Consider the following 22060-nt stretch of genomic DNA (forward strand, 5'->3'; position numbering starts at 1 on the left):
AGTAAGAGGTCCTATTAGAAACAATGCTGCGGAAGTTACGAGACAAACAAGGTTAACTCTTTTGTGCCAAGGTCAAAAGATCGAAGCCAACTTTGTGATTATACCTAAACTAACTGTAGATTTGATTATAGGTGCAGATTTTTTAAATGAGAGACGAGCGATAATAGATATGGGGAAAGGTAGCGTAACATTCGGGAATGTCACACTTCTCTTTCAGCAAAAGCTAAAATTAGAAGAAATACCAGATATAAACAAACAATTGAGAATGATGCGAGAGAAAGAGGATGAAGAATTAGAATGGTATGCACAAAAGGGGGAATCGCCTCAACTCATGTTAGAAGTCCATAAAGAAATCGACGAAAAATTGCAAGAAGTTCAAGGTATTTCAGAACGCAGTAAAAGAGAATTAGAGGGTATTTTACGAGATAAAGCAGAGGTATTTTTACCCAAGACTGGCAGTATTAAACACTTTCAGTACAAGTTTGAAGATTAATTTTATTACTGGTAAATAATCAGCACAATATTTCAAGATTATGTTGCAGATAAGATCGTCAGATGAAAGAAGAATGAAGAGAGAGGAAGGTGGGAAAAAGAAAGTAGTTTCAATAAAAACAAAAACAAAAGCAACACCAATAGTACCATAGATTAAGGTGAAGGGATAAAACGTAGATAGTCTAACAGCATGAAATACTAAAATGCTATACACCACGACACTACACAAAAAATAAAAATAAAACGAATTTGAGGATTTTTGTAGAAGTTAAGATTCAAAAATCTTAGAATTGTAACATGGAAAGGGCGCCGAAATTTGTAGACATATGTTAGATGATTATAAGTAAAACTTTTTGTAAGAACCATTGTAAAAACTCCAGCAAAGACCAGATGCAACGACCCACAAGTTGCAACGCGAGAAGTATCAAGAAAGAAAAGGACGTAATTAGCAACACATGATTCCTACAAGGCAGAAGTGTCGAGAGAAGGGAAAGGACAGCGAGACCAACAGAAGGCCCTTGTAACTGAAGTGCGCAATAAATTTGACCGCTAGGCGGAACCCTGCTGGGACGGAACACCCTGCAGTGACGCGACGCAACGCCGAACACCAGAAGGGTCTCTGAACGCCCCCACTCAGCGGAGCGAGCAAGAAATGGCCTGACCAGAAGACCGCTTGAGCAAGCCACCACTGGCAAAAAAATATGTGTAAAAGTCACACTACCGCTATTAAACAGCATGCTGATGCACAAAACTGAAGAAAACGTCCACAAAGTAGAAATGACATGTCCAAACCATTTATCAAACTGTTACTAGGAGGAGAACTTCAAAGCGACTAGTTATCAATAAATATTTCCATATCCTGCCCAGAGAAGAACCAAGAATCAAGTAAGAAGCAGAGAAAAAGCAGGAAGAACAGAAGTTGAAGATTTGCAAGATTGAGACCAAGAAAGCAGATGGGTGAAGAATAGATGACATACCTTCCCAAATCCCTATCCTATTGTAAACTAGTCGTCTGTGAAGTATTACAACGAAAAACGACCGCTTTCAGCGACACATAACGATGACTTTCACGCATACAAAGCCAGTAAACCACGAGATTCTGCACTTACAGCTCCATTCCATTATGGGACCTCCACAACAGCAACACACACTTGCAAAGCCAACAAGGAACAACGAACGAAGCTGTACATCAAATACTTGCCCACATCCATCTCGCTCAAGTCCATCACCTTCATGCAAAAACATTCACCAACCTCATGCTTAAACATTCATAGGAATGTGTGAAATCAAATTATGTGATGTAGGAATTGTGAAAAAGAAATGCGTAGAAAACTAAGTAAGTTAAACACACCAAACAGCTAATAAACTACAAGATAACAGTCATTGACTATGGACTTAAGTAAAAAATAGACTATCGATAAAAATAAGTCATTAGTTCTGAAATGGACAGTATATAAAGAACAAAAATAAGGCATAATAAACACTAAAACTATATGCCACTTATTTTCTCCTCATAAAAATAAAGGAATAACTATATTTTACTTATTTTCTCCTTATAAAAACAAAGAATAAAAAATTATCTTCTTCGATGTTTTCCCTTTTTTTTAACACTTGTACCATTTGTTAGGATAATATCTCAATACTTGTGTATGTATATTTCTTTGTCAAAGCAAATCTTGGAAATAATTCTTATTTGTTAGTGTAACAATGTTGAAATGAGTGTCTAGAAACAAAAACATTTTACTTGTACATGATATTTAGAAAATGTGTTAGGAATAGATTTTACTTAATTACAACATTTATTATATATATATATATATATATATATATATATATATATATATATATATATATATATATATATTTCTAAGAAAATCGATGTGAAAGACTCCTCACTTTCGATAACAAACTTCTTAAAAAACAAACTTCACAATTAAATAAAGAAAGAAAATAATTAAAAATTAACAATAGCATAAAAATATTCTTCTCTTGTCATTTTTGATAATAATCTGGAAGAATATAAAAATATAAATTAGTAATACAAACTAGCATAGAACAGAATAACGTGGCTGAACAGTAGGCAACAAAATTTAGATAAAGAAATAATTTTTGACTGACTTAGACAACGATTCAATCATTGCCTAACTTCAGTACAAAAATTAAGTTCGAAGGGTGGTGATATGTAAGGTGTCAGGCAAATCCAACACCTTCCATGAAAACCCTGACATGATAAGCAGATCCAGTAGTATGTCACATAGCTCCGAATAATTCGTGACATTAAATTAACCAAAGTAATACGAGTAAAGAGTGAGCAAATGGAATACCACAGACTAACACAAGAATGCCTAAATGCATGTCATACCTTCCCACCGTGAGACAGACGCAGTTCCGAGGGGAGAAACGAGAACAGAAGCCGAGAGCAGAACCGTGTTAAGCGAGAAGGCCCTACGATAAGGGATGGACACCCACGTCGCCACCAGCTAACCGCTACGACCACACCACCCGCAAGTTTTTAGCGTGAGACTTTTTCGCGTCTCTGTTACGTTAGGACCACCCCCCAGCCCATGTTAAAAGCTAGAGCCCTCCAGAAGAACAGTATAGATCTTACAATAACACAAATAGGGCCACACCACCCGCAAGTGTTAGCGTGAGACTTTTTCGCGTCTCTGTTACGTTAGGACCACCTCCCAGCCCATGTTTAAAGATAGAACCCTCCAGAAGAACAGTATAGATCTTACGATAACGCTAAAAGGACCACACCAGCTGCAAGTTTTAGCGTGAGACTTTTTCGCGTCTCTGTTACATTGCAAACTTTAAAAACATTGCCCCACCACGAAAACTATAACGTTTCTCATTGGATAGACAGAATTTCTGTAGGTGGAGCTTAAGGTTAACATTGAGACCCTGACTGGTCAGATGAAAACACAGCCAGATAGTTTTTTTTAAACTAACTTCGGTAAATTGTAAGGAAAAGTTAGGAGGAGAGTTGCTTCGGAGACGGCGAGGTGAGCGGAGCTGTGCTGTCCGCCACCCCCTGACGAACACCGACAAGGTAATGAACGCACGTGATGCCGCATAACAGCGCATAAAGCTTCACTCAGAATTGCACAAGTCTCATCTGTTACATCAATTAAAGCTCATGGTGTTCACATTTGCCACTTGAAGTAAAAATCTGAAACGCGATGATTTTTCTGTTATATAGTTATTGAGAAGCCACATCAGCCACTGTAATTTACGACAAGTTAGATAAGTAATTAAAGATAATTGAGGGTCACTGTAGACCATTTTGATAGTTTTCTCTCTTGTGAAACTTAATTTAAACCTAGATTACAGATGTGATATGGCATAGGTCATCCTTTGATCCATTGTAGAACTTGGAAACCCATTCAAGGAATATTCGTTCACATTTTTGTTGCATGCAGTTGGTTTTTACCATCCTGTATTAAAACATTTCCTTTTATCAATAGTGCAATTTATAAACGATGTTTTGTGAGTAGAATAAAATTTCCAATGGTAAACTTAACTGCTTTTTCAACGTTATTTTACCAGCTAACTAAAAATAGGAAAGCCTTGAACCCCTTCCACTAAATTTAGTTAGTATTAAGATTCCTTTACAGGGAGTGCTGTGGAGCTGACGCTGAAATCATTAAGTATTTGGTTATATCATTGCTAGTTTCACTGAACTCTTTGAATTCTACATGTCATGTGTGGTCTGACGTCTCCTTACCAGCAACAGGTCCCAGGTTCAAACTAGTCAATTCCCTAAAAAACACGCTCAGAGCGTCGTTGCGCGAAAGTGGTAGGGAGACACGATATAGAACAAACAGACACCACGCAGACTGTTTAGAGAGTGATCCAGTACCATGCGACTTGTTCTCTTATTTTTATGTCTAATGGACATAATCCCATCAGCACCAGTAGAGCCCTCCCAGGAGTCGTTCTATAGGCCCCTACAGACCGCATTATCATGTTTCTTTGCACTATTCTCACAGCCTCGTGAGCCTGTGAGCCCAGACCCCACACGCATAACCCACTACTGATGACAGGATGCTGTTATGGTATAATTTGATGAGAGCAGGTGGCAGGTGAAATCTCTTATGACCAATGTTGATGAGATTGTTCAGGGTTTCTATGGCACATAATGTAATGGTTTCAATATGAGATGTGTAGCTCAATTTTTCGTCGATGATTACGCCGAGATATCGCGCTTCGTGACGCTGAAGAACTGGTGTTGCATCTATTCTTACCGTGGGATTCCTGACCAGACTACCTTTTAGGAGAAGGTATGTTGATTTGTTTGGTGCGATTTTCATTTTGGCTTGTTGACACAACTCAGCTAGTATATTTATTGCTCTTTCTACTTTTGGCTCAAGTTCTTCATGGCTACAGCCGCCGACCAACAGGAGGAGGTAGTCAGCGTAGGCTGTCACGTCTCTCACGTCCTCGCTGAGTGGCTCTACATTTACGTCCCAAAAGAGTGGCCCCAGTACGGAGCCCTGGGGACACCCCTTCGTAATGGTCTTGCTTATCTTGTCGCTAGGCGATGATAACCAGACCTCCCTGTCCATGCAATAGCTCCTGAGACAGCCATAGAGTGGACCTGGGCACTCCTCGCGCAAGCGGGAGAAGAGCGAAGGCCACCACAGGTTGTCAAAGGAGCCACATATGTCCACCATGATGCCGATCACATATTTGTATGGGGCAGAGCCACACACCTCAGCCGCTAGGGCGATTGCGTCAGACGCCGATCGCCCCGGCCGGAAGCCGAACTGCGTGTCGCTCATCCCGCACAAAGTCCTGTGTGCAGTCAGTCTGTCAGCCAATAGCTTCTCTAACAGTTTCCCCATGATGTCTAGGAGACATATTGGTCTATAAGACCTTGGCTCTATGGGATCTTTGTCCTTGCCCTTCTTGATGATGACCATATTTGCCCTTTTCCAGATCTTCGGGAATTTACCGGTCCTTAGACATTTGTTATATAAACCTGTAAGAGCTGCTACTAACTGTGGGGCGAGGAACTGTACCACCTCCACTACTATACCGTCTGGCCCTGGTGCTTTCCCCCTTTTTAATGACTTTATCTGTGCAGCAGTTTTTTCTTTGGAGAAAGGGTACACCCTGGTGTCGTTGGTGTACTCCTGCTGATCTACCCTGCGGATTTGCTGTTGGGTCTCTGTTTCTCCATTTTCCTCATCATCTGGCAGTTGAGTCCGCAGGAGGACCTCGGCGGTCTCCCGCCAGGACTCTGTTGTTCTTCCAGCCTCTCTGACAGTGGAGAGGACCGCTGGGGACCTTATCTTTTCCCTGACTAGATTGTAGGGAACTCCCCACGGGTCAGTTTCAAGTTGTCTTAGTACGTAGTCCTCCCAGCTCTCCATCATTACCTGTTTTAATTGTTTCTGGAATGCTTCCTTCGCTTCTCTGTATTGCTGCAGCCAGTGTTGTTTTTCCGACCAGACAGCACTTCGCTGGTAATACTTCCTCGCCCGTTGGACAGACTGGCGCAGACGTTCGAGGTCGGCAGTCCATGGTGGTGGGGAGGCCGCTACGGCCCTTCTCCTAGTCGGAGCAGCGGCTTTTGCCGCCCTAATTACTGATCCCACCAGTTCCTCGGCGTACCTATCCACGTCCAGGCCACCCTCGGGCAATGGAGGAATACTACACTCTCGAGCCAGGCGTTCCCAGTTGGTTTTATTGAAGTTGTACTGTGTTTCCCACCCCAGGTCCCAGCGGCACTCTTCCTGACTGAGTTGAAATACGATCATATTGTGATCACTTGTAGTGACTTGATCTTTTACTACCCTATTTTGGATGTTGCTACTGATGTTAGATGCGGCCAGGGTGACATCGATGTTGGTCCCTACACCACCTCCACCTGTATAGGCGGGGGGATTTCCTGATTTATTGGCCACAACAAGCTGTTGGGCCATGATCAACTCTTCAGCCTTTTCCCCATTTGCATCTCTGGTGCCGCTGTACCATAGGGGGGATTTCGCGTTCATGTCTGCCGTGATGATACCCTTCTTTCCCTGTAACGCCGTGGTCGTTTCTGCGAGATGATCTAAGTGGTCTTCAAAATTCCCTCCGTACTGGAAGTACATGTTTACTATGTGTACCAAGCCAAGAGGCGTCTGTAATTCCACGACGTTACAGTGGCTGTTTGACAACTGCGTTATTGTTGTTGCCCTCAGCCCTTTATTCGTGATGATCAAAACTACTTGAGGTTCTTCCCCAGTGGAGATGACTTGCCAGGAGGCAGACATGAAGGAGATTTGCCCAGCCCAAGAATATGGCTCCTGCAGACAGATTACGTCCAGTCTCAGCTCCTCCACTATCCTTCGCAGCTCCTGCATGACAGAGCGGCTGTTGTGGGTGTTGATTTGACCAATTGTTACTTTTGGTGACATTATGGGAAGAATGTGTGGAAGTTACATTCAGGCCAGGGTTTATTCCAGTCTGACGCTATTCGCCCATTAGCCAGGACAGACTGTGCATATATTTCGTCCATTTCGAATCTTTCCCCTCTCCTTTCAAACACTTTTTTGAGCAAGTCACGCAGGGCTCCAAATTCGGTGGGGAGGTTCATTGACCTTAACTGTATTCTGTCTACAGCCTCCATTGTGGAGAAGGTGACCCTTCTTCAGTATTTATGCCCTACACGTACGACGTGCCTGAGTGCTGTAGTGAGGACAGCCGGCTGCTCCAGGCGGGAGAGCTACATTGCGAATTCTAGGTTGGGATGGATTCTCCTAGGGTCTGCTCCCGTGGGTCTTGTTGTTTTGCCTCCAGTTAAGTTGTACTTGTGACGGAGCTATCCTGTAGGATTGCTTTGGAGGTGTCGTCTTGTGTGGGGATTGTGGTGTTTGTGTTTTGGGATTCTGGGTCATTAACTGGCGTGTGGCTGCTTGGTGTTGGGGTAGGTTGGCTTGTTGTTGCTGATCGGGCGACAAAATTTGCCGCTTCAGGGTTGAGTGTGGAGGTGACAACTGGAGGAGCGTGATTCACGGGTTCAGTCTGTATGGATATATCTATTTTGGATGTTGTTTGTTCATCTGCTTCTTCTGCTGGTTCTGTTTGAATACTTACACTTGTCACGGTTATTTCTTGTTTCTTGGTGTTCTGTATTTGATTTATAAATTCTTTGAATTTACGTGCTCTTTCAGCGTCTCTTCTTTGTTTACTGGGGGATTTCCTTTTCTTAGCTGTTCTGCTTTGATTTACAGCGTCAGCCATAGTCAGTTCTGGCTATCAAGCGCTGTTCCAACATCTTGTAAGTTGGGCAGTTCCTGCCAAATGCCCCGCAGGACTTTTTACCTCTGCGTGTACATGGCACACAACCGCTTGTTTTGCTGCAGTTTTTTCTAAGGTGATCTTCAGAACCGCACATGGAGCAAGCCGCCTTCCTAGTACAGTATTTGTGTATGTGGTCGATATCTGCGCAGTTGTGGCAACGAGGTACCACCAGGAAGTCTTTAACATTTATGGCATGAAAGCCTGCGTATACCTTGCCCATGTCGTTAACCTATTCCAAAGAGCCCCTGAGACCTCCGCCACATGGTGGACTACATCTCGGTCTCTCGGTCCTGTTCTGAACCTTAACTTAAAATCTTTCATAAAAGTTTCAATGTTACACACTACTTAATCTAACTTATACTAACTTACGCTAAGGACGACACACACACCCATACCCGAGGGAGGACTCGAACCTCCGACGGGGGGGAGCCGCGCGGACAGTGACAAGACGCCAGTAGATGGTTCAAATGGCTCTGAGCACTATGGGACTTAACTTCTGAGGTCATCAGTCCCCTAGAACTTAGAACTACTTAACCCTAACTAACCTAAGGACATCACACACACCCATGCCCGAGAAAGGATTCGAACCTGCGACCGTAGCGGTCGCGCGGCTCCAGACTGTAGCACCTAGAACCACTCGGCCACTCCGGCCGGCGCGCCCGTAGACCACGCGGCTACCGCGCGCGCCGAAAATACGGCGGTTTGACTATAATGGTTACAAATGAAAAGGTCGAGTAAAGGCCAATGAAATAACAAAACTGAACCGTGGCCCTGCAGTTCGATTTACCTTTTCCGATTATCCACTTTGCCTCATATATCGTGAGTGGTTAACTCTTTGATTGCGACCAGAGGGTATGATGGAGGGGAAGGATGCTCAGTAGTCCTCGCTTTGGGGGGGGGAGGGGGGGGGGCGAGCAGGAACGAAAAACGAGGCTGGATGATGTTCGTTGAGAAAGCGTGAGCTCTGGTGCTGAGTTGAAGGAAGAGAGTCCGGGAAGGAGCTGAGTGCAGTTATCCACGCTGTGATAAAATTGGTCCTAATACTTGTGAAGTAAGTAAAGTGCGGGCAAGTTTGGTGACTGAGATTGTCATAGTGGTTAAATGAAACCTGTGTAAGACACTGGTTGGAGCCGTTGTTTCATTTAACTGGGTATTTTCATTCACTTCCTTAACCAGCACGGTAACTGCTAAAGGCAAAGTACAGTTAAATTTTGTTCATTTGCGAAAATCTGAACGGGTTCCTTTTAAACTGTGTGTGCTCATTTGCTCTGAGCCTGTGCTTGTATTTCTTTCATGTGTTCCAGGTAGCTTAATAATAATGTGCTTGTAAATCCTAGAGCTTTTACTGATATCTGACGAGTGTTATGTGTGTCATGGCTTAGTGGTTCCTTGTTACTGCAACGTGTAGTTTTTCCGTCACATGATGCCAGTAGCTACGCGCGTTCGTTCTGGGCATGATGCCTGAGTCTGATATTACTGTAATTCTTGAGACAACTTGCAGCGTTACTGGCGTGTGAAGTTTAATTCTCTAAGTGGGTCAGAAAGTAGTTCATTTAATAGGTTGTTGTCTAAAATTTTAATTAGTTTTCAGCTTTATAAGTGTCTTGCAATTTTGGTTACTAGTAAATATTGTCACTGTAAGAACTCTTTGCCTTGTAGCCACAGCGATGTTCTGGAGTTTAAAGTTAATTGAGCGTTCAAGATTTATTTGACAAGTTGTGATTGAGTTTTCTGTAATGCTTGTTTAAGTCCATTGTGGACATGATCAGATAAAGGTATAATTAAGATCCTGTTTATTCTCTGGGAAATTTAATCTCTAATAAATGTGTTTATTAGCTAATCTAAGCCGTCATCACTTCACCATCTAGCTCGTGGTTACCGCAACATTTTAAAATACACTCCTGGAAATGGAAAAAAGAACACATTGACACCGGTGTGTCAGACCCACCATACTTGCTCCGGACACTGCGAGAGGGCTGTACAAGCAATGATCACACGCACGGCACAGCGGACACACCAGGAACCGCGGTGTTGGCCGTCGAATGGCGCTAGCTGCGCAGCATTTGTGCACCGCCGCCGTCAGTGTCAGCCAGTTTGCCGTGGCATACGGAGCTCCATCGAAGTCTTTAACACTGGTAGCATGCCGCGACAGCGAGGACGTGAACCGTATGTGCAGTTGACGGACTTTGAGCGAGGGCGTATAGTGAGCATGCGGGAGGCCGGGTGGACGTACCGCCAAATTGCTCAACACGTGGGGCGTGAGGTCTCCACAGTACATCGATGTTGTCGCCAGTGGTCGGCGGAAGGTGCACGTGCCCGTCGACCTGGGACCGGACCGCAGCGACGCACGGATGCACGCCAAGACCGTAGGATCCTACGCAGTGCCGTAGGGGATCGCACCGCCACTTCCCAGCAAATTAGGGACACTGTTGCTCCTGGGGTATCGGCGAGGACCATTCGCAACCGTCTCCATGAAGCTGGGCTACGGTCCCGCACACCGTTAGGCCGTCTTCCGCTCACGCCCCAACATCGTGCAGCCCGCCTCCAGTGGTGTCGCGACAGGCGTGAATGGAGGGACGAATGGAGACGTGTCGTCTTCAGCGATGAGAGTCGCTTCTACCTTGGTGCCAATGATGGTCGTATGCCTGTTTGGCGCCGTGCAGGTGAGCGCCACAATCAGGACTGCATACGACCGAGGCACACAGGGCCAACACCCGGCATCATGGTGTGGGGAGCGATCTCCTACACTGGCCGTACACCACTGGTGATCGTCGAGGGGACACTGAATAGTGCACGGTACATCCAAACCGTCATCGAACCCATCGTTCTACCATTCCTAGACCGGCAAGGGAACTTGCTGTTCCAACAGGACAATGCACGTCCGCATGTATCCCGTGCCACCCAACGTGCTCTAGAAGGTGTAAGTCAACTACCCTGGCCAGCAAGATATCCGGATCTGTCCCCCATTGAGCATGTTTGGGACTGGATGAAGCGTCGTCTCACGCGGTCTGCACGTCCAGCACGAACGCTGGTCCAACTGAGGCGCCAGGTGGAAATGGCATGGCAAGCCGTTCCACAGGACTACATCCAGCATCTCTACGATCGTCTCCATGGGAGAATAGCAGCCTGCATTGCTGCGAAAGGTGGATATACACTGTACTAGTGCCGACATTGTGCATGCTCTGTTGCCTGTGTCTATGTGCCTGTGGTTCTGTCAGTGTGATCATGTAATGTATCTGACCCCAGGAATATGTCAATAAAGTTTCCCCTTCCTGGGACAATGAATTCACGGTGTTCTTATTTCAATTTCCAGGAGTGTATATCTAATAAACATAGTCCCACAAACAACGGTGTCCCCGATACGACGTGTTATTGCTGAGTATATGAACACCTTGTAACACAGTTAACAAGGAACTAAACTGTAGATATACGCCTGAGGATAAACACAACGAGTATTCCAAGCAGCCACCGTCCACAGGAAGGTTGGCTTCAGCATGTCTCCTCATGGATGCCCCCACATGTTAAAAAATCCCAGGTGAGTTTCGAGTTGACATCTATCCACAATGCGTTCCCAGAGGTTATCGACACTGTCAACCTGGCTGGAAAAAACCAAAACGCTCAAATTACCCAACTCAAAAAAGTCCAACGCGTGCTAGTTGGGAGACCTGGTATGTCATGCCGTTGGCGAGCCGCAGCCGATGCACTTATTGTCCAAACACAATTTACCGCCACTTGGATAAGCGGAATGGTCTGCAACGAGGTAAGGATGGCTTGTTTATTTTATTGATTTCCTTGCAGGTCGCGATGACGATGCAGGATGTTGCGCAGCAGTCACGTAGAGCCAGGTGGACGGCTACCATAAGGTCGTAGAAGTAGTGGCGAAACAGAAGCCAGTTTATTCATTACAATCAGCAGAACAGTCGAAACATTTTGTTGCGGTCAGTGGCTAGCAGCGCATTAGCTGAGCACACGGCCTCAGGAGGTGGAGAATAACTAGTGAGTCTCCAGCAGAAGGAGGTTCTTACTCATTGATCTGAAGATGGCGACAGTAGTGGCCGAAACCGGTCACCGTAATGAATAAATTGTGATCAAGACTGTTTTTGATAGTAAATATTTGTAACAGATCGATCACTCCCATAATGTATACAAAAGAAACTACATTCAGAATGTCTACTTGTTAATGTGTTTTTAGCCATGCATTTTCTGCTTGGTCACATTAGTTTTACTACATGATCTTTTAGACCAAACTTGAAATGTCAATTGTATGTTTATTACATTATTTTCTTAGCCACATGTGTTTACGCTTGAAAATTGCATTCGGCATATACTTTTGAATTCACAATCATGATTTTAACACCAGCATGACGGATATATGTGTGTATGTGGTAAATAACATTGTGATACTTGACATAAATATTGCACTTTTTGCACCAGTGACGTATATCTGCAGACATTTTAAACATTGAATTAACATTGTGACACTTTACAAGTACATAGATGTGTAAAGTAATTAACTTGTTGTACCTTTCACTATGGTACAATAATCGAACTTGGGACGTTTCAAGAGCAGTGATCTGTTTGTGATGACAAGCAACAGGAGCATAAATCAGCAGTGATATTTACTTCGTATTTTGACATTTTTGGGACAGTACTTAAAGTAAAACTCATTTTCAACAACTACGTATTTCTAATTCGTTAACTACTTTGCATAAGCAAATTTTGGTTTTCAGATATTTAAATACAGTATGTTATATACTCATTTTGCTATTCTGTACTGAATGATATATAATCTCCAATGAAATTAACAGTGGTGAGTAGTAAAGCAGTCCATAAACAGCTTTCTGCGGTCATGGATGAAAACATAAAATTTAGATTGCAGAGCCGCCACATGTCGTAAAATAAAGAAAAGAAGAAAAAGTTGCATGCAATCTGTGGGTGCTCTGCAGTTTTAATCACTATTCCCCTGCAAGCAATGACTGCATTTTCTAAAATTGAAAACATAGTTGACGACAGTTTTTTGACAATACTTTACGCAATTCAGTGGAGGTTTCATATTTCTTAAGTGTATGTGTGTATTGATGACCTATTTTAGATGTGGACATGCTGCAAATGTAATTTTTTTCAGAAATCACTCATGTCACAGATATTTTTGAGCACAGCCAAGCATTAATATGTTAGGCTGTGATTGACTGGAGAGAGAGGAGGTTTTAAATTTCTCACTCTGCACAGCTGGGTTTAATTCCGCCATCTTAGATTTTGATCGCTTCTAAAACACGGGTCTGTGACTGGCTGCAGAGGGGTGAGGTAGGGGGAGCTGGTAAATTCCAATTACTTGATTAGGTCATTGTTAAGGATGATGATATCATTGACGGAAGTGACGACATTATGCGATTAGGGACAATAATTATGTCATGTGAAGGGCACGTGTATGACACTCATGGTCTCCTAATGGACAAGAAATGATCTTGCAGTCATAATGGCCTCGATAGTAACTTGATAGGCTGCTATTGTGCAAGTGAACTTTTTCGTGTTCCTTTTGAGGATTTGTAAAACAGTCCACGATTTCCATAATATTTTTTAGATTTAACGAGTTTTAAATGTTTGACTTACCACTGACACTGTAGGAAAGGCCTTCAAAATATTTCCGATTGGATTCCAATTGGGTACTTCTGAAGGATTAAATAAACTGTCTGATCAAATACGTGGGGGCACTACTGAAAGTGAGATTGACTAGAAGACACCACGAGACACTAACCCGCCAGTGTAAAAGGAGGCGTGGTATTTTATTGTCAGTAGAGAAGCAGTGACAGCAGAATGAGTGACTTAGGAGAGTGATTCGGATGTGGAGCAGTCATTGGATGTCACCTGAGTAAAAAATACGGTAGGGACAATTCAACCCTTCTAAAGCTGCCCAGGTTAGCTGTTGCTGGTACGACTGTACAGCGGAAATGCGAAGGAACATCCACAGTTAAACCGAGACCAGGAAGACCTTATGTACTGACGGACAGAAATCGTCAAGAATGGTGGAGGATGGTTGCAAAACGTTCAGCTAACGCAGTGACTGTGTCTATGGAGTTAAAAAGAAAGGGGAACAACGGTAGAGCAGCTGCTCATACGCCACGCATTTCTGTAATGAATGCTAAGCAGGATGTAAAGAGCGAAGCCACTGGACAATGGGTGACTGGAAACGAGTGATTCGAGGAACTACACTATACCTATGGAAATCCGATGAAAAGGCTTGGGTTTGGCAAATGCCTGGAAAACGCTACCTGCCATCAAGTGTAGTGCCGACAGTCATGTACAGAGGAGGTGGTGTTACAGTGTGGTGATGTTTTGTGATTTGAGTGTCGTCACGTTATTGCGCTTAGGAAAACTCTAAATGTGGGAGGAAATGAACAAATTTTAGAGCATTGTGTAGTGTTTACAGTAGAGGCACAGCTCGCAGACGATGGTACACTACTGGCCATTAAAATTGCTACACCAACAAGAAATGCAGATGATAAACGGGTCTTCATTGGACAAATGTATTATACTAGAACTGACATGTGATTACATTTTCACGCAATTTGGGTGCATAGATCCTGAGAAATCAGTACCCAGAACAACCACCTCTGGCCGTAATAACGGCCTTGATACACCTGGGCATTGAGTCAAACAGAGCTTGGATGGCGTGTACAGGTACACCTGCCCATGCAGCTTCAACACGACACCACAGTTCATCAAGAGTAGTGACTGGCGTATTGTGACGAGCCAGTTGCTCGGCCACCATTGACCAGACGTTTTCAATTGGTGAGAGATCTGGAGAACGTGCTGGCCAGGGCAGCAGTCGAACATTTCCTGTATCCAGAAAGACTCGTACAGGACCTGCAACATGAGGTCGTGCATTCTCCAGCTGAAATGTAGGGTTCGCAGGGATAGAATGAAGGGTAGAGCCACGGGTCGTAACACAGCTGAAATGTGACGTCCACTGTTCAAAGTGCCGTCAATGCGAACAAGAGGTGACCGAGACGTGTAACCAATGGCACCCCATACCATCACGCCGGTTGATACGCCAGTATGGCGATGACGAATACACGCTTCCAATGTGCGTTCACCACGATGTCGCCAAAGACGGATGCGACCATCATGATGCCGTAAACAGAACCTGGATTCATCCGAAAAAATGACGTTTTGCCATTCGTGCACCCAGGTTCGTCGTTGAGTACACCATCGCAGGCGCTCCTGTCTGTGATACAGCGTCAAGGGTAACCGCAGCCATGGTCTCCGAGCTGATAGTCCACGCTGCTGAAAACGTCGTCGAACTGTTCGTGCAGATGGTTGTTGTCTTGCAAACGTCCCCATCTGTTGACTCAAGGATCGACACGTGGCTGCACGATCCGTTATAGCCATGCGGATAAGATGCCTGTCATCTCGACTGCTAGTAATACGAGGCCGTTGTGATTCAGCACGGCGTTCCGTATTACCCTCCTGAACCCACCGATTCCACATTTTGTTAACAGTCATGGGATCTCGACCAATGCGAGCAGCAATGTCGCGATACGATAAACCGCAATCGCGCTAGGCTACAATCCGACCTTTATCAAAGTCGGAATCGTGATGGTACGCATTTCTCCTCCTTACACGAGGCATCACAACAAGGTTTTACCAGGCAACGCCGGTCAACTGCTTTTTGTGTATGAGAAATCGGTTGGAAACTTTCCTCATGTCAGCGCGTTGCAGGTGTCACCACCGGCGCCAACCTTGTGTGAATGCTCTGAAAAGCTAATCATTTGCATCTCACAGCATGTTCTTCCTGTCTGTTAAATTTCGCGTCTGTAGCACGTCATCTTCGTGGTGTAGCAATTGTAATGGCTAGTAGTGTAATTTGTATCAGCATGAAGTGCACCCTGTGATAAAGCAGCATCTGTGAGACAACAGTTTGTTTACAACAATGTTTCTGAAATGGACTTGCTTGCCCAGAGGTCCGACCAGAACACAGTGGAACATCTTGGGATGAGGTAGAACGTCGACTTCACTCCTGATCCCAGGATGCAATGTCACTATCTAACCTGGTTTTGGGTTTTGAAGAACAGTGGGCTACCATTCCTCCACAGACATTCACACTCGTCATGGATCGTGTCCCCAGTAGATTTTTAGCCGTGAAAGTGTCAAGGACGGAGACACCGTGTATTAATGTACATCAATAGGTGTCCAGGTACTTTTGAGCATCTAGGTCTGTATACTTCCTGCTATTTCCCACATGTAACGTAAACGATAAGTCACAGGGTTGTATTTATGTTATTACTGCTTTGTTATAAGATAATCTACCCACCCATCCACCAGTACACCCAGCCACCCATTCACCCACCTACACGCTCACCAATCTACCCACCCACCCACCCACCCACCCACACACACCCATCTATATAGCAAATAAACGTTAATACCTTTCATTTTTAACTAATCTCTTTTATATGGAATTACCAGACTGCAGGAATTGAATTTCACCAGTCTCTTGATTCTTGTATTATTCATCTTCGTATGTCCATGTTGACTTCCGCATATGTCATTGTTCTGTTTTTGGGTCATCAGTTTTCTGACTGATTTGATGCGGCCCGCTATGAATTCCTCTCCTGTGTTAACCTCATCATTGTTATCGTCCGAATATCTGTCTTTTGCGACCCTTGCTTAGCCTGACAGAACTGTCCAGTGTAGAGGTGTAGTTAAGCTGCAATGGCACGGGGTACTGGACTGTGATGGAAGCAGGTAAATGTAATATGTAAGATATGGGATGTTCATCAAATAACTTCAATACTAATTCTTAAATGACCATGACCACTTAATATATAAGCTATATTTAAAAATTAAACATAAAAAATTTGTTTCACTGGCCAAAGCTATTCAGTGGACATATCATCGAAAATGTTTGCTAAATACAGCACTTTGTGTCAGGTAAATTTTGTAGTAATTGCAAAGTAAATGTATGCAGAAACAGAAATCTTGCGAGCACAAATAAACGCTCTTTAAAATATTTCTTAGCTATGAACACCACATGCTCTGCAGCTGGGATTACCTTCTTCTGTTACACGAGTTTGCGTTTCGGCGTTGTTTTCACTAAATTTTGGGAAAGTAAAAATGTTCATCCAGAATGACTGGAATGCACTTTAAACTGTCAGAGCTAAAGGTCAATAATCAAGAGCGCACGGAGAGTGGTATCAAGGAAAAGAGAGTAGTTTGGGAAACGACAAAAAAGGGAAACATTAAGAGTAAGGACGGGCTGTTGCAAGCCGCTGCAACGTACAAATAAATAAATAAATAAAAATAAAAAAAAGGAACCAGCTACGGATCATTCGTAATGTTTGCTGAGAGTAATAAACTGACATGATCACATCTAACAAGCAATATCGACTTTACCGTGAGTGACTGGTAGGTCAGATCTGCCATTAATTAACACACTGCTATAATCATTAGTGAGCCAACCCTCAGTGCGACCTTCAAGATGTACAAGATTGAACCCTACAGCATACCGCCTACTATAAAAGCTTAGCCCAGAGCACCTTAGTTGTACACGGACAAGTAGATATTGTTCTTATCAGCTGACATAGCAGCGGAGTAGTAAGATAGTGATTAATTTCATTTGATTCCTACTTCAATATTGATCTTCTGCTGCCGATGGGCCGCCGTCGCTTCCTCTGTGCATAGCATAATTTGGATGCGGCATGAAGGGCCATGCAGTCAGTACATCGTTCTCCCGGGTGTTGTCGTCTTTCTAAGAGCCAATACCTCTCGTCTAAATAGCTCCTCATTCGGCCTCACGCACCGCCGTGCTCCATACTCCACTTCTGCCAAAGCGGTAGCGTGTACTGCGAACGAACCTGATAGCTCCGCGTGGCAGTGAGAAATACTGACAGCTCAGCTTCGGAAGCGGACAAATAAACATGTTGTTATTGGAAATACAAGGTTGTCTGTCGAGCATAAACAGAGGTGTATATCATTCTCTTGTTAGTAGCATTGCCTTGCCACACAAGATCTGCCATTCGTTTCATCTTCTATACTGCCACTACTAATCATAAAACTGTAAAACCATTCTATCTGCCTATCTGTCTGTTTGAACGCGCTACTCTCCAAAACTTCCGGACTAATTTTGATTAGATTTCGACAAGGAACTTTAGCCTAGCTCGGAGTAACGTATAGGCTTTACTTCGTCAAAAACGGATCCTAAAAAATAGTTACCGTGATTTAAAGCTTTATCTAAATCCGTCGTGTCAGACTCTTTGTCAGTCTGAACAAGCTACCTTGATAACTACATGGCGAATTTTCATGGGGTTTTGAATGGTAACGCGAGCATCGCTTAGGACACCATATAGGCTTTATTTCATCAAACTCGGAACCCGAAAATAAAAGATTCGTAATTTATAATTTTAAGAGTCTGCTCAGCTTGCTAACTGGGATGTTTCCCTTAGTGACGGCGTAGTACACCATAATCCCAACAGAAGCACGGTTAGGTTCGCAGTACACCAAAGAACCAGTAAATGGCGTTGTTAGAGTTTATAGCTTAGTGACAGAAGACCTTCGAAAGAGCGAGTGAGAGGCAAGGGGTTCCTCTTATCACCCATCACGATGAGAACAGAAAATTATAACATCCACGTTATTGTTCCTGGATCACGTTAAACGTAGTTTGTAACCAGGCACTGAAACGCCTAACTATATTGTACCGTTCAATAAAAATTTGCAACGCTAAAGTATATTTCGAACATAAACACCAACCGTTAGAACGCGAAACTTTAAATTTGCTAAGTGCTAATGGTGGAGATGCTCGTGGATATGGAATGGGAGAAAACGAAAATACGGAACACGTTTTTTGTATAAGAACTAATCTGCTTACTGTAATATCCATTCCACTGGCCTCAAGGATGGTAGTCGCAGCAGACACAGAATATGTCAAACATGTCGAAATACATTTTCACCTAAAACTTAGTACTCGTACCGTCAGAAACGTGCACAACAAATGACTAACAAATCTTTTAGCAAAATACAATGAAATGAAAAGAATTTACAAAGTTTACTAACACTGTTTGTTTTAGTAAGCTTAGATGTGCGAGGGGTGACTATCACACTCTCATTACATACTCGCCTGCTAAAAATTTTGTTGGTACTATAGATGAAGTTAGTCGCTAATAACTTCTCCATGCCGTTCTTTGTTACTAGTTGAACATTATGTGATTGTTAACAGGTTAATGAAAAAGTGTCTTCCTCAGTAGTGGGCACACTTATAAAAATAAGTAAATAACTCACTTTTAATGTACATCGCTTTTATTCATTATACTGATGTTGTGAAATGGGGTATTGGCTCGAAAAATGGAAATGTCATTCACCTCAAAATTTAGTAAGAAGTAAATATACGGAGAAGCAATAGTTGAGTGTAGCAACATTTAAAAGAGGTTACTGAACCATGTTCGCATAATCTCTGCACAAATCAAATATACACGTTATTATTTGGGACTGTAGGTTGCAAGTACATAAAAGATAAAACTTTTTGTTTTATTGTTGGGTCACCTACGCCACGTAAAGTACAAATTTCAAATAAAATTTCAGAAGTATTATGCAGTGCCTCATATGACTATGGAGTATATTAATGACACTCTGGTACTGCAATTATTCAAATAGGCATAAAGGTGCTACAGAACTTATTTACATGATAACAGACATCTGGAGCTTATTCTTTGTAGCAGATGTCTTCCCTACATTTCATTGACAGTTATGGAAATGTTTGTAATAACGATTCTCCCTGAAGGTATTAGAAGCAGTTCTAAATATTTTCATGTGCTGTTTCACTTTTCCGGCTGTGATGAAACCTGCTGTGATGTCTCGGCACGACTGCAAGCACTGGTAAGTAATAAAGAGAATGTATACGTTGCTCCTGGAAAATGGTGCCTTCAGTAATCAAAGCCAGTTGGACGGATGATTATTTCATGAACCTGAAACAAAAATAAAATTGCTTGAGTAAAATTAGTTGAAATAAAAACGAAAGCAGAAATTGTAAGGTGATGGTCTAAAGGTTTGTTCATATTAACGCCTGACGCGAAAGTACACAGGGTGTTGGTTTTATTCTGAGACAACTAAATATCTCGAAAGACATTGTACGAAAAAAATGTCCTAGATGAAAAGTTAATATAAGTAAAAGGGAAAAACAAAACTAAAACACTACATCACAGTGGTACGACCAGAATGTTCATATAGATCTGAATGCCTAATGATGAACTATAAGATGGACAAACTAAAGGTACTGGAAAGAAGGATTATTAGAAAAATAATGGGTGCAATTAAAACAGTAAATGGTTGGAAAATAAGAAGTAATGAGGAGATCTACAAAAATATAGAGAAAATATCTGAAGTAATGGCCAAACGAAGATAAATCTTTCTCGGACACTCTACCGAATGGATGGAAATAGACTAACAAAACAAATACTCCTATATTTCTGGAAGAAGAAATAGACAATAGCATGGATTACAGAAGTAAGGAAAGATCTAGAAAGAAACAACATCAAAGAATCAGAGACAGCGGAAAGAAACCGTTTTAAAAATAAAATATCTGAATTTAGAAGGCTTACAAAGCAGAAGAAATCAAAAATCTGGAACAACATGGACGGAAGAAAGGAATAGACTTCATGGAGAGAAAATGAGGGAATACTGAAAAAATAGTAAACAACAAATGAAAAAGAGGAAATGGAGTTGTTAACTTGATCTTAGTTGGTCAGTACGATTGTAAAAAAAAAGGGGAGGGACCTAATCACTGCTCCTGCGTGGGCCTGATAAACTTGGTATTTTCAAATGTGAACACCCCTTTTTATTGCATATTCCGATTCTATGCAAAAAATGCGTATGGTTTACTCTAACTATTGTTTTCCACCTTTGCGCTCTAACCTTTGTGCTCTAACGGTTGGTGCTTCTGTTCGATATTTACTTTAGTGGTGCAACTTTACTTGCACAGTACGCAATGGTTAGCCGTTTCAATACCTAGTTAGAAACAACGTTTAGCGTGATTCAGGAACAACAACGTGGATGTTATGATATTCTGTTCCCATCGGGATGGTTCATACAGGTGAGTTCCCTTGCCTCTCACAATTGGGGTGTTGATTTCTGTGAGTTCCCTTGTCTCTTACCACTGGAGAATTTGTTTTCGGTGAGTATCCGTGGCATTTGCTCCTGTCACTATCACTTCATGGACATTTTACCTCATTGCAATGGTTGCGGTTTGTATTCCGCCGGTACCGCGTAGCGGCCAGCGCGAGAGTCACGATGGTTGGTTGGAGATACACACTGAAATCAGTCACCCTGACGGCGAGGTTTCCGGGGCGTCCAACGTAACCAAGCATGCCGATGATTTGGGGACTCACCACAACCAACCCCGTAGGGACAGAAAACCACATTACCATACAAGTAACTTACATGCCAGAAATGTGAATGTCTAGGCATATTGTAATGTTGTTACTTTAATTTGCTATGAAAGCGGTGCTGATAGACAATAAAAGCGGGTTAAAAGCTGTGAGCTGTCTGGGGAAGTTAACCTTGCATTACTGAGCAACTGTTTCACCAGGTATCCAGTCTAGCTTACCAAATTCCCAACCAGACTAACATTAATTATAATCTTTTAGTAGTCATACGACAACCGGTGGTATGTATATAAAAAGAGAATTTAAATAAAAAGAAATAAATCAGTTTATATTTGGAAATTTATTTTAACATTGATCATTGAAATTTCAGCATATTAAACTCGATTCACAACTGAGCTGGTGCCTTATTTAGGATTGTGACAACGTGAGATTGTAATCTTACGGAACACATCAAATATGGAGCCAAGATTTGGAGACGGCATACAACACTGCATTCATAAAATAACACACGAAGAACGTTGAAACATATGCAAGAGGAAATTAACCACAACCAACCGATTCAATTTTCACCCAAAGAAGTTACGTTCGTAGCGCAATCCTGTCCGTCATGTAATTACCACACACTGGTATACTAAATTCATATTAACTCTCTGTGAAATCTTCCCGAAAAGAATAGCTGAGGGCTACTTTGATGATTACACCACGTGCTTCACGTGGTCAACTTGGCTTACACAAAGAGTGTAACACCACAATAATTCTGATAATTAAAATAAATTAGATCGAAAAGCAATTTACAAAAGAAAAACCTTGAACTGGTTACTATCGTCTTACTATTGACCTGATGGGTCAAACAACTGTATAAGCACGTGGTACTGGTCTCACAAAGTACACCCCACGTGGGT

General features: G+C 42.7%; 2 protein-coding genes across 4 annotated transcripts in view; both read right to left on the reverse strand.

Moving 5' to 3' along the window:
* The window catches only part of LOC126456997 (dehydrogenase/reductase SDR family member 11-like), a 604547-nt gene that overhangs the window by 505314 nt on the left and 77173 nt on the right, over positions 1-22060 (reverse strand). The gene's annotated exons all lie outside the window — the stretch shown is intronic.
* LOC126457002 (dehydrogenase/reductase SDR family member 11-like) overlaps positions 19126-22060 on the reverse strand; it is a 45475-nt gene continuing 42540 nt past the window's right edge. The window contains exon 6 of the mRNA XM_050092969.1: positions 19126-19742. Within this exon, the coding sequence (XP_049948926.1) occupies positions 19701-19742 (42 nt within the window). The 3' untranslated portion in view covers positions 19126-19700. The remainder of the gene's footprint in view (positions 19743-22060) is intronic.

Source organism: Schistocerca serialis, chromosome 2 (assembly GCF_023864345.2).
Source record: "Schistocerca serialis cubense isolate TAMUIC-IGC-003099 chromosome 2, iqSchSeri2.2, whole genome shotgun sequence".
NCBI classification, from domain to species: Eukaryota; Metazoa; Arthropoda; class Insecta; order Orthoptera; family Acrididae; genus Schistocerca; species Schistocerca serialis.